Source organism: Poecilia reticulata, chromosome 20, assembly GCF_904066995.2.
Source record: "Poecilia reticulata chromosome 20, P_reticulata-male-v2, whole genome shotgun sequence".
Lineage (NCBI taxonomy): Eukaryota > Metazoa > Chordata > Actinopteri > Cyprinodontiformes > Poeciliidae > Poecilia > Poecilia reticulata.
The window spans coordinates 27,478,333-27,495,765 of record NC_088849.1 but is presented as its reverse complement, the minus strand read 5'-3'; the positions used below and the strand labels follow the sequence as shown (position 1 = coordinate 27,495,765).

Genomic DNA, 17,433 nt, shown 5'->3' with positions numbered 1-17,433 from the left:
ACTTTCATTTTTCTGTACTTGTAATTTCAATACTCAGTCCTCACTATTCCTGCACCTTATATTTTGAGTATTACACAGGACCTGTGTGTATGTGCGTTTCTAAATGTCATTTTCATTCTTTTCTACCTGTAATTTCAAAATTCAGGTTTCCAAATTTCTGCAACTTACATGATGAGTATTACACAAGACCAGTGTGTATGTGCACTCCTAAATGTGACTTTCATTTTTCTGTACTTGTAATTTCAATACTCAGTCCTCACTATTCCTGCACCTTATATTTTGAGTATTACACAGGACCTGTGTGTATGTGCGTTTCTTAATGTAATTTTCATTCTTTTCTACCTGTAATTTCAAAATTCAGGTTTCCAAATTTCTGCAACTTACATGATGAGTATTACACAAGACCAGTGTGTATGTGCACTCCTAAATGTGACTTTCATTTTTCTGTACTTGTAATTTCAATACTCAGTCCTCACTATTCCTGCACCTTATATTTTGAGTATTACACAGGACCTGTGTGTATGTGCGTTTCTTAATGTAATTTTCATTCTTTTCTACCTGTAATTTCAAAATTCAGGTTTCCAAATTTCTGCAACTTACATGATGAGTATTACACAAGACCAGTGTGTACGTGCACTCCTAAATGTGACTTTCATTTTTCTGTACTTGTAATTTCAATACTCAGTCCTCCCTATTCCTGCACCTTACATTTTGAGTATTACACAGGACCTGCGTGTATGTGCGCTTCTAAATGTAGCTTTCATTCTTTTGTACTTGTAATTTCAAACCCCAGTTCTCTCCTTTTATGCAGCTTACATATCAAGTGTTACGCAAGACTTGTGTGTTTGAACAGTACTTAACATCATATCAAAAACTGTATTTTAGAAAATAAGTTGGTCGTTGGAGACCAAAATTACCTCTGGATGGTTGATTGAACAGGACCCGCCTGAATCCACGTCACCAGCCTGACACGGTTCATCTTTGGAAATCTGAAATATAAAGAACACTCACTGAATATGAGTTTGTTCCCAATTTAGAAAACAGTCCTCCCTATTCCTGCCCCTTACATTTTGAGTATTACACAGGACCTGTGTGTATGATCGCTTCTAAAACAGCTTCCATTCTTCTGTACTTGTAATTTCAAAACGTAGTCCTCCTTATTCCGGCACCTTACATTTTGAGTATTACACTGGACCTGTGTGTATGTGCGCTTCTAAATGTAACTTTCATTTTTTTGTACATGTAATTTCAAAACTCAGTCCTCCCTTTTTATGCAGCTTACATATCAAGTATTACACAAGACCTGTGTGTTTGAACCGTACTTAACAGTCATCCCCAACCACAGGCCGCAGATCAGTACCAGTCCGTGAACCAATTGGTACCGGGCCGCACAAGAAAATATTTTTGGTTTACATATTGTCTGAGTATGGAGGATCGTTTATTTTGAAAACCCTTTAACCGGATTCTCTCTGTTACGTCTTGCTCACCAACATTGAGCCCACAATGAGTAAGAAAGCGATATGTTTGGAAAGTTTCTTTAAAAAAGGGGAAAAGGACCAGAGACAGGAGAGTGGATTTATCCTTGACTTGTAGGTGACTCCCATGTTCCAAGCCCACTCTGCATAATATGTACCGGCTTACAGATGAGGCAATGGAGCTTCAAACTGCTTTGCCATTACACCCTCTGCATTGTGTGTCATCGTTTCCAAGGTGGGATCATCTCATTGCAGAGAAACAAGCTCAGGACTCCCATTAATTTGTCATTGTCGTAAGTTAAAATTTTCATGAAAATAAATATTCGTTTTTGTGGCATTTTCAAATCTTATATTGAAGGGATGTGTGAACGTTAGCATAGCGACTAGAGTCAGAAAGCATTATGGCAGTGATCGAGACGAGAAAAGAGGAGTATAGCTTGTAAGTCTTAAGTCTGGTTCACACGGCAAGATTTTAGGATTGTCAGACGATTTTCCAAATTCTGTGACCACAGAGCTGATAAAAGTACAACAGGTTTATGTGTCCAGCCACATAACAGGAGCAAATCTTGCCATGTGAGCAGGCTTTAGTACAAAATGATGTCACAACTACAATCTACCTGCAATGCATATAGCTAGTGTAAGCATCAAGCTTTGACTGAATGAATAGCCTTGTGTCACGTTAATTTAATGATGGATAGCTGAAAAGTTACCGGGTTTATCAACTGTGGTAGCAATTTTGCTCCAACTCCACTCGTCATCATTTCTGTGGATATTCTTTGTACGAAATGCTGAATAAACATTCATGCTGTTTCCACATATCTCCGATGTCCACCGGACTCATTTTGGGCATGTCAGCTCAGCTGTTTGGGATTCCCCTCCATGAGCTACGTCACAGCGCTTTCTGATTGGCTGCCTGTCAAATTGAACAGGTTGAGTTCTAGCTCCCAATCAAGGAAAACCCTACAAGCTGTGAGAATATGCCCGATTTTAGATCGGAGCAGTCCCAATGTTCCAACGACTGGATGCGATCAGTCTTAACAAGCCATAGATGGCAGGATGAACGGTTACGATTATCGCAAGCAACGTTCTAAGATTGTTGTAAGGGGAAATTCGGGGTAAAAAAAGAAGAAACCGAGCCACAGAAAAATGGCCAAGTCTTCACCGGTCCGCGGTGATAAAAAGGATGGGGACCACTGGTACTTAATATCATTTCAAAGACTTTATCTTAGAAAATAAGTTGGTCGATGGAGACCAAAATTACCTCTGCAAGGTTGGTTGAACAGAATCCGCATGCATCCACGTCACCAGCCTGACACAGTTCATCTTTGGAAATCTGAAATGTAAAGAACACTCACTAAATGTGAGTGTGTTCCCAATGTAGAAAACAGTCCTCTCTATTCCTGAACCTTACATTTTGAGTATTACACAGGACCTGTGAGTATGTGTCCTTCTCAATGTAACTTTCATTCTTCTGTACTTGTAATTTCGAAACTCAGTCCTCCCTATTCCTGCACCTTACATTTTGAGTATTACACAGGACTTGTGTGTATGTGCGCTTCTAAATGTAATTTTCATTCTTCTATACTTGTAATTTCAAAACTCAGTCCTCCCTTTTAATCCAGCTAACATATTTAGTATTACACAACACCTATGTGTTTGAACAGTACTTAATATGATTTCAATTACTTTATTTTAGAGAATAAGTTGGTCGATGGAGACCAAAATTACCTATGCAAGGGTTGGTTGAACAGAATCCGCATGCATCCACGTCACCAGCCTGACACAGTTCATCTTTAGAAATCTGAAATGTAAAGAACACTCACTATATGTGAGTTTGTTCCCAATGTAGAAAACAGTCCTCCCTATTCCTGCACCTTACATTTTGAGTATTACACAGGACCTGTGTGTATGTGTGCTTCTCAATGTAACTTTCATTCTTCTGTACTTGTAATTTCAAAACTCAGTCCTCCCTATTCCTGCACCTTACATTTTGAGTATTACACAGTACCTGTGTGTATGTGTGCTTCTCAATGTAACTTTCATTCTTCTGTACTTGTAATTTCAAAACTCAGTCCTCCCTATTCCTGCACCTTACATTTTGAGTATTACATAGGACCTGTGTGTATGTGCGCTTCTAAATGTAATTTTCATTCTTCTATACTTGTCATTCCAAAACTCAGTCCTCCTTTTTATGCAGCTAACATATCTAGTATTACACAACGCATGTGTGTTTGAACAATATTTAATATCATTTCAATTACTTTATTTTAGAGAATAAGTTGGTCGTTGGAGACCAAAATTACCTCTGGAGGGTTGGTTGAACAGGATCCGCATGTCCACATCACCAGCCACTTTACATCACCAGCAACTTTGGAAATCTGAAATGAAGGGATGTACACTGAATTATTCCATAAATAAAGTCCACCAACTGTATGAGCAAAGCACCTTTAGCTGAACACACCTCTACCTGTAGGTACACATAATAAGTAGGATAAACTTCAAACAATGCAGATATATCAAATAGTAGCAAATGAAATTAACATTTTTCAAAATCAGTCAATTGATCTAATTGTATGTCTTTCTGTGGTTACTTAAACATTTTTTGTCAACTGAATGCAACTCATTATTTTGTACTTGTAATTTCAAAACTCAGTCCTCAGACTGTTTTCATATATATATATATATATATATATATATATATATATATATATATATATATATATATATATATATGAAAACAGTCCTCCCTATTGTTTTTGTTCCTTGTTTTTCCAGGAACAAGAAAAAACTATTTGAGTAATATATATACATATATATATATATATACATATACATATATACATATATATATATATATATATATATATATATATATATATATATATATATATATATATATATATATATATATATATATATATATATATATATATATATATATAATATAAGCTTTTGTATTTTGAGCAGTTGCTTGTCTCCTTTGGAAAAAGAAAGGTATTCTGATTATAATGATCATCGAACATGATCTATGCTAATAATGTGTAGTATAAAAATTGTTTAAAAGTGAAAAAGCAAAACAAAGGAAAAAACAATCCTTTAATAAACACTGGAATCCTATGCATAATAAAGTCACAACTCACCTTTAAATGAATTGGGATATTTTACATCAAATCCTTCTTTATCTTCACCTAAGGAGCAATAACAATTGGAATCATGTTTGCTCTCTGAGACCTCTTTGCTGACATCTTCTGCAAAGATCAGAGAATGTGTTGCTGAGTAACAACATGATACTGTACACCAGGGGTGTCAAACTCCAGGCCTCCTGGGCCAGTGTACTGCAACTTTTACATGTCTGTCTGGTCTAAAACACCTTAAGTATATTACTGAAATAGCTCCTCAGTGCAGTCAAGTTGATGACCATCCCATCTGATCCAGCCATGTGACATCAGAAACACATCTAAATGTTGCTGGACACCAGCCCTCAAGACCTTGAGTTTGACACCCCTGCTGTACATAATATGATTTGGTGTTATTTTATGCGAAAATGATGTACTGAAGTACACAGTTCTACATAATTGACTTTCTATTGACAGGTTCTCAAAATCTTAAAAAAATTAAAACATCATCTCAATACTAATGATTACTATCTAGGATAATTTGTGCCCGTGAAACAATATCACTCACTGATGTACAGAAAATGACCAAATACAGTTTTATCTAATTCTGGAGTGAGCCACCTTCCCTTTAAACTCTGGTACATTGGCTAACATGGTTGGTAATTACTAGCTAAACTGCTGCAAATCAGATGCTTTGGTGTATCCAAGCATCAAGTAACCTACAACATTCTGCAAAATTACTAAACTATATGTACTTAAATGTCTTAAGAGATTCTGTATGAGTCTTACCTCTTTCTCCACGCAAAACAAATGAAACAAGTTAAATGAATACTAATGGCTTGCACCTGGACTTGTCGGATTGTACCAAGTTGATAGAGGAGGAGGGATACAACAAAAGGAGAATTCCATTTTGTTTCTGAAGCACACAAGGTCTGATTTTTTTCCAGGAACAAGAAAAAACTATTTGAGTAATATTTTGTAACTTTCATTCAATATTTCAAAGTTAAATAGTTTATCATATATTTTTCTTTATTTAAGAGGCAACAGTTAGATGGTATCTCCCACCAGCAATGTTGTCACTTCTTTTAATCATTTCTGTTCAATCAATTAATCATGTTTATTTGTATAGCACATTTCAGCAGCAGGGCAGTTCCAAACACTTGTTTTTATGATAAAGATCCAACATAAACTGTTGTCTAATGGCAGACACAACACCTGCAGAAAAAGGTTGGCTGATGTACCTGCCAATAGACAATTTAGACTACCTAGACAATCTACATGTATGCAGAGTAGCGACATTGAGATTACGACAAAATATACATTTTAAAAGTTTTGTGCTAACAGTAACATAAGTAATCATGATATTTTTGGCACTTTAAATATTTTTTAAATAAATGCTTTTTATTTTTATATTTGTAATTATGTATTATTCCATGACTGGTTATCCCTTCTTTCAAATTCAAAAATACTTTATTGATCCTAAAAGGGAAATTAAATAAAAAAAAAAAGCTTGGGTCCTCTACCACAAGCCTTGGGGTGTGAGTGGTCTTCACAGTATATTAGCAGTTCCCAAAGGTGTGCTTCTCTGTATCAAGAGGTCTGATGTATCTCCAGGTATTTGTTTGAGTCACTCTTCCAGTTTAGGGGTCATTACCCTGAGGGTTTCAGTGACCACAGGCACTACTGTTGACTTCAACTTCCACATTCTTTGTAACCACCTAAGACCCAAACTCTTGCATGGCATGCATTATTAATTCATCTGATATTTGGGTTGATTGGGACCTAATGATTGCAAAAACAAAGAATTATCTTTTTACATGATATCTGGACATCATTTTTCTCAGAAAAATACTTATTCATTTTAAATCACCATGTTTAGCACCATGGTAAAGCTATACAGTTGCTAACTTTTGTAAACTTACACAACAAAAGAAACACTGAACATCTTGAGTCTAACCTGTAATGTGTTATAATCTTCCACCACCACTAAGTCATAAAATAATGGCCTAACGTGTGGACACCAGACCCCATCTAGAACAAAATTTAGTATTGTGGACTAGACAGTCCAAAATAAGTCATCCACTTATGTGGACAAATTTTTTCTCAGGTTCTAGGAGGATGATGGTTCTTTTTAGTCTTTGGTATTTCTCTAGTTTTTTCTGTACCTTCTGTTCATTCAGGATAGCTACATCATAACAACTGCTTTGCTCTGCTGCTCAATGATCACCATGTTCAGTTGGTTTGCTTTTCCTGTTTTGTCTTCCTGTATATGGAAGGCCCACAGAATCTTAGCTTGTTCGTTTTCTACCACCTTGTGTGGCATTTCCCATTTTAAAGAGGTGTGTTCAAGGTTATATTCCCTTCAGATGTTTCTTCACACTATTCTGGGTACTTGGTTGTGGCGTTCCATGTGTTCTTATCATGCTACCATCTTGCATCCTGGTGTTAGCTACTAGATTGTCTCAGGGGACTCATTGCATAGCATTCACTGAATATCTTGCTTGGTATTACAAATCTGGGTCGTTATTGCTCTGGTTCTAGGGACCTGCTTATGTGCCATCATGAATACTGCCTCTGTGCTGTGGTTCAGTCTAAGACTTTGTCAAATGGAGCTGTCAGTGCATACCTGTTGATTGTCTGGACCTTGTTTCTGTCATTGGACTTGCCTTACTATTTGTAAGTACAGTGGCTTGCAAAAGTATCCATAGCCCTTGAACTTTTCCATATTTTGTCACAACTGCAAATATATTTTCACAGAATTTTATGGAAAATAAAAGCTAAAAGTCCAGTATTCAGCCCCCGTCCCCTGAATGCAACCAATTGTCTTCAGAAGTTGACTGCTAATGGTAAAAAATTCAACTCCTCTATGACTGCCACAAAAGTTGGCTAAGAGAATATTGGGGAACAAACAGCATGAAGTCCAAGGAACACACCAGACAGGACAGGGATAAAGTTGTGGAGAAGCTTAAAGCAGGCTTAGGCCATCTCACAGAGTACTGTTCTATTAATCATCTGGAAATGGAAAGAGCAAATCACACAGCTGTGAACCTACCAAGAAAAGGTCATCCACCTAAACTTACAGGCTGAGCAAGAAGAGCACTGATCAGAGATACAGCCAAGAGGCTCATGGTGGATCTGGATGAAATGCAGAGATATCCACACCTCAGGTGGGGGAATCTGTCCACAGTATAACTATTAGTCATGCACTGCAAAAATGTGGTTTTATGGAAGAGTGGCAATAGAAAAGCCATGGTATAAAGAAAACTATAAGAAGTCCCTATAACTATGAGAAGTTGCAGTTTGCCAAAAGCCATATTGGGATACAGCAAAAATGATGAGACAAGACCAAAATGAACTTTTTGGCAAAAATGCAAAGCACTATTTGTGGTGGAGAACAAACACTGCACATCAATCTGAACACACCTTCCCCACTGACAAACATGGTGGTGCCAGAATCTTGCTCTGAGGGTGCTTCTTTTCTTCAGGGACAGGGAAAATTGTTAGAGTTGATTGTAAGATGGACTAAGCCAAATACAGGGTAATCTTGGAAGAAAACCTGAACACACCTGAACCTGGAGTCTGCAAAAGACTTGAGGCTGGGGCAGAGGTTCACATTCCAGAAGGACAACTACCCTAAACATAAAGCCAGATCTACAATGGAATGGTTTAAATAAAAACATATTTATGTGTTAGAATGGCAAAGTCAAAGTCTAGACATAAACTCAGCAGAGATTCTTTGGCAAGATCTGAAAACTGCTGACAAGTCAATTTTATTTGTATAGCATATTTCAGCCACAAGGCCAAAGTGCTTTACATCAAAGAACTAAAAAGTCATAAAAATAACATACATTTACCATAAAAAGAAAAACAAAGAAATTAAATTCAAAGTAAAATCAAAATTAAAATCATATACATAAAATGTATTGATACATCTACCAATGATTAAGATTCAGAAACAACTGTAAATTGGTGTGGTTTTAGCCTTGATTTAAAGGAATTCAACTGTGTTGCAGTTTTCTGGAAGTTTATTCAAGATTTGTGGTACATTGAAGCTAAATTCTGCTTCAAAATGCTTGGTTCTGGGGATGCAGAGCAGACCAGAATCAACAAACTGTTAGCAGTGGAATAGTTTGGTGAAAAAATTGCTTTATTATGGTTTATATTTATTTTAATCCATGCACTTATTCCACACATTTATTATTCATAATATTTTAATTAAACAAAATTTGATCAAAATATATATTAATTTCTGTATATTTTTAGGTGCCACATACATTCCAAGGTTGGGTTTAGGCATCCAACTAACCTTTATAAAATATTCAGTCTTATAGCACAGAGTAATCATATTGCCATCTCATCCCCAGTGTAAGAGTTGGCAATTTACACACAATTCATGTGTGTAAACAGCGACACGTGAATTAGAAAGACACTGTAGTAATTAGCAGGACCTTCCGGCAGACAACCAATCAGAATGAGAGGTTGTGTGAATATTCATGAGGTCCTGCTATTACACAAACCTGCCATAGGGGGCGCTGTGGTGATACACAGATTATACACAAAATCAGGTTTATGTGTATTAACCGGACATCTCGTTTTTTTTGCATTTTTGGGGTTATTAGACCAATAGAAACCTTTCTACGCTTTTAGATTTTTGTCAAAATTAGCAGGACACCGCTCCTGTCCCGTTAATTCAAAATGTCCTGCTAGTGTTGTGTGTATTCTGACGAAATGTCCTGCTAAACCACATTTACCAACGCACACACACACACACATACACATACACATACACACACACACACACACACACACACACACACACACACACACACACACACACACACACACACACACACACACACACACACACACACACGCGCGCACAAGAACACACACATACACACACACACACGCGCACACAAGAACACACACATACACACACACACACACACACACACACACACACACGCGCGCACAAGAACACACACATACACACACACACACGCGCACACAAGAACACACACATACACACACACACACGCGCGCACAAGAACACACACATACACACACACACACGCGCACACAAGAACACACACATACACACACACACACACACACACACACACACACACACACACACACACGCGCGCACACCAACACACACACACACACACACACACACACACACACACACACACACACACATACACACACACACGCGCGCGCACAAGAACACACACATACACACACACACACACACACATACACACACACACACAACACACACACATACACACAAGAACACACACACACACATACACACACACACACACACACACACACACACACACACACACACACACACACACACACACACACACACGCGCGCACAAGAACACACACATACACACACACACACACACACACACACACACACACACACACACACACACACACACACACACACACACACACACACACGCGCGCGCACAAGAACACACACATACACACACACACACACACACACACACACACACACACACACGCGCACACACACACACACACACGCGCGCACAAGAACACACACACACACACGCGCGCACACACACACACACGCGCACACACACACACACACACACACGCGCACACACACACACACGCGCGCGCGCACAAGAACACACACATACACACACACACACACACACACGCGCGCACAAGAACACACACACACACACACACACACACACACACACACACACGCGCGCACAAGAACACACACATACACACACACACACACACGCGCGCGCGCACAAGAACACACACATACACACACACACGCGCACACACACACACACACACGCGCGCACAAGAACACACACAAACACACAGTCGTACGCTACTATCCAACAGGGGACATTCCATTGACTTCCATTCATTTCTACAGCCTAACCCTAACCCTTTTCCTAACCCTAACCATCACATACCTAACCCTTTTCCTAACCCTAACCAAAAGTCAATTCACACCTTAGTCCTAACTGCAACCCCTGACCCTAAAACAGGGTCATTTCCAAGAGGGGACCTACAAAATGTCCCCTCTTCAACGGTGAGTCCCCTGTTGGTCAGTGTAAAATGACACGCATGTCCCCTGTTGGATAGTTACACATGAACACACACACACACACACACACACGCGCGCACAAGAACACACACACACACACACACACGCACACACACACACACACACACGCGCGCACAAGAACACACACACACACACGCGCGCACAAGAACACACACATACACACACACACACACACACACACGCGCGCACAAGAACACACACATACACACACACACGCGCACACACACACACACACACGCGCGCACAAGAACACACACACACACACGCGCCCGGTTCGGCCCGGTTCAGTAATGAATAGCTGCTCTATTCTCCTCATGTCAGCAGCTGGAAACAGAACCAGAATCAGAACCAGGTTAATCAGATGAGCGAACTAGCCAACTAGCTAACCAATTAACTAGGTTAACTAACTAGTCAGCTCGTTAACTAGCAGCTGTGTCTCTGCCTTGCGGAGCTCCCTGACCTTTAAACCTATCTGAATCCATCAGAACCCGACCCGGTTCTGTCCTTCTGGAGGCTTGGTGGACAGGTGTCACGAGGTGGTTGCTATGGTAACAACCACATTTATCTTACTGTAGAACAGTGGACCGGTTGGCTCAGACGTCCCCCTGAACACGTCCCTGTCCCCTCTGTCCCTGCAGCAGCTCCCGTCTCTTCCTGAGGGACAGAGGCAGCAGATGGACGTAGAGGACGCCGCAGGGCTCGTCTTGGTGACTTCCTGTCCACATGTCCCCCCACCCTGTCCTTCACCCTCATGAAAGACACGGAGCATCGTTGTCTGTCCAGCTCCGTCCTGTCCTGCTGTCCCCCTGCCGACGCCTCGCTCCTCAGCATCAGGCCGCCGAGACGCTTCATGGAGGACAACGCCGTCCAATCAGAGCGCAGGAATCAGTCCACCGCCACTCCTGCTGGTTCTGACCCGGTTCTGACCCGGTTCTGACCCTCTGGAGAGAGGCTGGTTGTTGTCCTTGCTGAGATCTTCCTCCCAGTACTATGGCTCTCCAGAGGCCAGACCAGAACACAGACTGGACCAGAACCAGAACAGCTGTTGTGACGAGGAGATTCACTATCAAATAAAAAGAAGAAGAAGAAGAAGCCACTTCCTGCCTGAGAAGAACCAGAACCAGCAGGACAAATACTGCTGGTTCTGGAACCAGGAGGTTTTGGTTCTGGTCCTGGTCGGGCTGTGATGTCACCTCTGGCCAGCAGGGGGCAGCAGTCTCACCTTTGGCCTTGTCTCTGTGGTTCCGTCCAATCAGCTTGTGGGTCGCCGCGGGTTGCTGGTTCCACTCCCTGGAGGACCTGAAGATCCCACTGAAGCTCAGCCTGAAACACAAACAGTCCGATTGGACCAGAACCGAACCAGAACCTGCTGAATATTCTGAACACCAGGAGAACCTGAGATCCTCAGGTCGGTTCTGACTCAACTATCTGGACCCAGCGGGTTCACCTGAGTTCTTCAAATCAGACAAAATTGGTGTCAAACGTTTTTGCTGCTTTGGCTTTGAAGATATTAGTGAAAGTGTAAAGGTCAAAAGGTCAACCAGCCGCTCAACTTTTATGAAATCCAACTTTCTTCATATCTTTAAAATGATTACGGCACAAACGAACGTTTTGCTGCACAAACGTTTCACACTAATTTTGTCTGATTTGAAGAAGGTGGGGGCCACAACACTCAGGTTCTGGTTCTGGTTCTGGTTCTGGTTCTAGTGAGGTACCTGCGTGGAGCCTTGGGTGGGGAGTCTTGTAGTCCAGTCGGGTCGGGGAAGACGGTTCTGGGAGGAGTCGGACTCCTCTTGAAGCTGGAGGTTCTGTTCGGGGCGGAGCGTGGACCGGAGGTCCAGTTCAGGGGAACCCGCTGAAAGAACATCATATTCTGTCTATGTCAGTGTGTCCGACCTGGTGCCACCGACCTGCATGTCTGATGATCCTCTGCTTCAACGCAGACGTTCAGATGAAACCCTGTTAACCAGCCAGCAGTAGAAACCATGGAAACAAACATGCAGGTCGGTGGCCCTGAGGACCAGGGAGGGGAAACGCTGCTCTGTGGTAGGAACCTCCTGCTGCGGCTGACTGAGCGGCTCAGAGGCTCCCCCTGCTGGACGGGAAGACACGACAGTCTGCAGGCGGAAAACAAGCTGACGCACCAGGGCCCTGAACGCACCAGGGCCCTGAACGCACCACGTAGCTGAACGCATCATGAGCCTTGAATGCATCACGTAGATGAACGAAGTAGGGCCCTCTACTGGTCCCTGAATGCATCATGATCCTCAGTGTATCAGGGCCCTGAACGCATCAGGTCCTCCATTCGGTCGGGTTCGGTCCAAACCGGTCTGTAGAACCGAGCCTGAGCAGGTGACCCAGAGGAACCTGCTCTCTGCTGCCCTCTGCTGGAACTGCAGCTAAACTAAGTTTACACTCCAGGTCACATTATTCTGGTTCTGGTCTTGGTCTGCATAAACATAATATAGAGTAGACCCGCATTGGCTGCTCCGGCGCAGGAAATACGGCGGCCATCTTGGAGAGGTCGTCCCTCCTACTTTGTTCAACCAAAACAGCAGAAGATGCCTCAGCACTGAGGATATTGTTGTTCTGATCAATGGACTATTGATGTGAGGCTCCACAGACAACATTTCACAAGTAAGATGGACATATTATTGTGTATATATTGTGATTATAATATTACTTTACTGTATTTATGTCCACCAGCGAGATACCAGCTAATATTAGCTACAGTGCTCGGTGTAATACGGGTTCAGCCGCTATGAAGGATAACTGAGATTCTGTAAATCTAAAGAAATTAATTATTCTCTAACATTGACTTAGATTATCTGACACAAGTGTAACAGCGTTTATGTTGTAGAATCCCACTTGTTTTATGTATCAGTGCAATGGGGAAATAGCGCCCCCTCTCTGTGTGGCTGGTTATATGCTGCTGGCTCCTGTACTCAGTGCCAGTCTGTGAAAGCTGCATAAGAGTGTGCTGATCGAAGCTGATCGAAGCTGATCGAAGCTGATTGAAGCTGATCGAAGCTGATCGAATTGAAGCTGATCGAAGCTGATTGAAGCTGATCGAAGCTGATTGAAGCTGATCGAAGCTGATCGAAGCTGATCGAATTGAAGCTGATCGAAGCTGATTGAAGCTGATCGAAGCTGATTGAAGCTGATCGAAGCTGATCGAATTGAAGCTGATCGAAGCTGATCGAAGCTGATCGAAGCTGATTGAAGCTGATTGAAGCTGATCGAAGCTGATCGAATTGAAGCTGATCGAAGCTGATTGAAGCTGATCGAAGCTGATTGAAGCTGATCGAAGCTGATTGAAGCTGATTGAAGCTGATCGAAGCTGATTGAAGCTGATTGAAGCTGATCGAAGCTGATCGAATGAAGCTGATCGAAGCTGATCGAAGCTGATCGAAGCTGATCGAAGCTGATTGAAGCTGATTGAAGCTGATCGAAGCTGATCGAAGCTGATTGAAGCTGATTGAAGCCGATCGAAGCTGATTGAAGCTGATCGAAGCTGATTGAAGCTGATTGAAGCTGATCGAAGCTGATCGAAGCGAGCTGATGAAGCTGATGAAGCTGATCGAAGCTGATGAAGCTGATCGAAGCTGATTGAAGCTGATGAAGCTGATTGAAGCTGATTGAAGCTGATCGAAGCTGATTGAAGCTGATTGAAGCTGATCGAAGCTGATTGAAGCTGATTGAAGCTGATTGAAGCTGATTGAAGCTGATTGAAGCTGATCGAAGCTGATTGAAGCTGATTGAAGCTGATTGAAGCTGATCGAAGCTGATTGAAGCTGATCGAAGCTGATTGAAGCTGATCGAAGCTGATTGAAGCTGATCGAAGCTGATTGAAGCTGATCGAAGCTGATCGAAGCTGATTGAAGCTGATCGAAGCTGATCGAAGCTGATCGAAGCTGATTGAAGCTGATTGAAGCTGATCGAAGCTGATTGAAGCTGATCGAAGCTGATTGAAGCTGATCGAAGCTGATCGAAGCTGATTGAAGCTGATCGAAGCTGATTGAAGCTGATCGAAGCTGATCGAAGCTGATCGAAGCTGATCGAAGCTGATTGAAGCTGATCGAAGCTGATCGAAGCTGATTGAAGCTGATCGAAGCTGATCGAATGAAGCTGATCGAAGCTGATCGAAGCTGATTGAAGCTGATCGAAGCTGATTGAAGCTGATCGAAGCTGATCGAAGCTGATTGAAGCTGATTGAAGCTGATTGAAGCTGATCGAAGCTGATTGAAGCTGAGCCGTTGCACTGATTGGAACCCGATGTGTTCTCATTCAGGAAATAAACTGCAGATCCCCCAGAAACTTCTTGTCTTCGTTAAAAAATTAATCATTATTTATTTGTATTTGTATAGTTATATAAATATGTATTGATCTTACTAAATAATTTATTAAATAAATGATGAACGGCTGTGTGTTTGTAATCTGCTCATCATTCATCAATATCAGAATATTTCATCCTATTCTATTGTTATAGCCACTAATCATATTTAAATATGCTGAACTATGTATTAAAAACATACTTAAATAATACAATTGTTTATAAATGTAGCTTTGATAGATGATTGAATATGGTTTCCAGTAACAAAAAAGTGTTTTTTGATCGATTAAATGCGCTGATACGTCATTGTGCTGCTAAACACGTAACGCTGAGTGGAGTGGTGGACCGCTCCAAGATGGCCGCCCTAAATCTCGTCTCTCAGCGACAACAGGCGAGAGCGGCCATGAGGGTCTATCCTTATATTATGTCTATGTTGGTCTGGATCTCCTCTCGGCTTCCTGTGAAGCGCCGTTGTCATGGTTACCTTTCTGCGCCGGTCCCGATCCGGTCCGGTTGGGTCCAGGGACGACATGCTGAAGGTCCTGCGAAGACAGACAGGCACCGGTCACATAACCTGCCGGTTACCATGGCGACGTTCTGACCGTCCAGCAGCGGTTCTGCAGGAGGTACCGATTAACATCTGCTGACTCGGGTTCCCACGGTCAGAACCGCCGGGTCAGCAAGCTGAGTCAGAACCGCCCGCAGCGTCGCCATGCTGGCCCTCTGGTCGCCATGGCAACCTGGCTGCTCAGCTGTCTGGTTCTGATCGGAGACGGTTCTGCTGCTGACTGGAACCGGACCGGCTGACCTACGGATTAGAACCACAGTTTCCTCCTGCCGGTTCTGGTACCACCTGTACTGGACCCAGACAAACCAGAACTGCTCCGGTGTCAAACCAACCTGCTAGAACCGAGTGGTTCTGGTTGGGTCCAGTTTGTTTCTGGTTGGTTCCGGTTGGGTCCAGTTTGGGTTCAGTTAGTTCTGGTTGGTTCCAGGTCGGTCCAGTTGGGTTCTGGTGGGTCCAGGTGTGTCCTGTCTCAGAGCTCGTCTCAGACCCAACTGGATCAGAACCGAGCCTGAAGCAGACAGGTGTGTGTTCCTCTACCTCACCTGGAGCTCCGCCCTCTCACATGTGAACTGCCAGCCAATCAGGCTGCAGAGGTTCTGGTTCTGGACGGGTTCTGCCCAGTACCCTGATGCTCACCTGAGAGCCTGCTGACTCCAGGTTCTGCTGCTGGCTCCGCCCACCTCCTCGCTGGGAACCGTGTTTCCATGGCAACCTGTCTGAGAACTGGACCGGTTCTGCCAGTGTGTCCGGTAGTAGAAACCAGTTATGACCCGGTTCTGATCTGCAGTTTCACAGCTGAAAGGAGGTTCTGGTGTCGTTCTAGAACCAGGATCAGCGTCAGAACCAGCAGGTCCGCTGGAACCCAAGAATGAAGCAGTTCTCAGGAGTCAGAACCGGATCAGAACCAGAACCAGTAAAGCGACGTAAAGCTCCATGAAGCGTCTACGTAATCACGTCTGTGGTTGGAGGCGTCAGAAATAGCGGTTCGTTCTAATTACCGTATTTTCTGCACTATAAGGCGCCTAAAAACCTTCAATTTCCTCAAAAGACAATGCGCCTTATAACCCGGTGAGCCTTAAATATGGACCAACATGGAGCCACTACAGGTCCAGCAGCTACGATAAGCAGCTTCCGACTTCATTTTCGCCCGTAGAAGAAGAAGTGCGCGGTGCATGCTGGGATAGTTGTCAGAACGCTGGTTGGTTAATAAAGTTTGACTGACCCATCTACCTACCGACCTGATGACCAGGTCATCTGCAGGTCACTCCAGGTCATCTGCAGGTCATTCAGCACCAGGTTCTCCACCAACCTGCTGTGGGCGAACAGAGAAGGTGACCAACGTCCGGCCCAGAGGCCTCTCCTCTCCTCTCCTCTCCTCTCCTCTCCTCTCCTCTCCTCTCCTCTCCTCTCCTCTCCCCTCCTCCCCTCCCCTCCCCTCCCCTCCCCTCCCCTCCCTCCCCTCCCCTCCCTCCTCTCCTCTCCTCTCCTCTCCTCTCCTCTCCTCTCCTCTCCTCTCCCCTCCTCTCCTCTCCTCTCCCCTCCCCTCCCCTCCCCTCCCCTCCTCTCCCCTCCCCTCCTCCCCTCTCCCTCCCCTCCCCTCCCCTCCTCTCCTCTCCTCTCCTCTCCTCTCCTCTCCTCTCCTCTCCTCAAGGCCCAGAGTTAGGAAACACTGATCTACTGTAGCGTTTATTCTATGCGCCTTATAATCCGGTGCGCATTATAGTGCGGAAAATACGGTACTAATAAACTACATCTGCGGTGTGTTGGCGTCGTTGCAATATTTATTTATGTCCTGAATGTTTCTA

The 17,433-nt window shown here is 43.0% G+C and overlaps 1 protein-coding gene and 1 long non-coding RNA gene across 9 annotated transcripts in view; both read right to left on the bottom strand.

Moving 5' to 3' along the window:
* Positions 1-9,483, bottom strand: part of LOC145549309 (uncharacterized) — an 11,511-nt gene extending 2,028 nt beyond the window's left edge. Inside the window, exons 1-5 of one of the 2 annotated variants that reach the window (XR_014085218.1) lie at positions 4,616-9,483; positions 3,779-3,853; positions 3,204-3,276; positions 2,737-2,808; positions 918-989 (exon numbers count right to left, since the gene is read on the bottom strand). This is a non-coding gene — a long non-coding RNA (uncharacterized LOC145549309). Of the gene's footprint in view, positions 1-917; positions 990-2,736; positions 2,809-3,203; positions 3,277-3,778; positions 4,141-4,615 lie in introns of those variants that run through there. The other variant, XR_014085217.1, reaches the window with a different exon arrangement.
* LOC103460160 (5'-AMP-activated protein kinase subunit gamma-1-like) overlaps positions 1-17,433 on the bottom strand; it is a 43,863-nt gene that overhangs the window by 18,310 nt on the left and 8,120 nt on the right. Inside the window, exons 1-5 of one of the 7 annotated variants that reach the window (XM_081601210.1) lie at positions 15,961-16,162; positions 15,545-15,602; positions 12,638-12,822; positions 12,443-12,535; positions 11,950-12,050 (exon numbers count right to left, since the gene is read on the bottom strand). In XM_081601210.1, the coding sequence (XP_081457336.1) occupies positions 11,950-12,050; positions 12,443-12,535; positions 12,638-12,822; positions 15,545-15,592 (427 nt within the window). In that variant the 5' untranslated portion in view covers positions 15,593-15,602; positions 15,961-16,162. Of the gene's footprint in view, positions 1-11,949; positions 12,051-12,442; positions 12,583-12,637; positions 12,823-15,544; positions 15,603-15,690; positions 15,710-15,960; positions 16,163-16,264; positions 16,428-17,433 lie in introns of those variants that run through there. The other 6 variants (XM_081601216.1, XM_081601212.1, XM_081601211.1 and 3 more) reach the window with 6 other exon arrangements.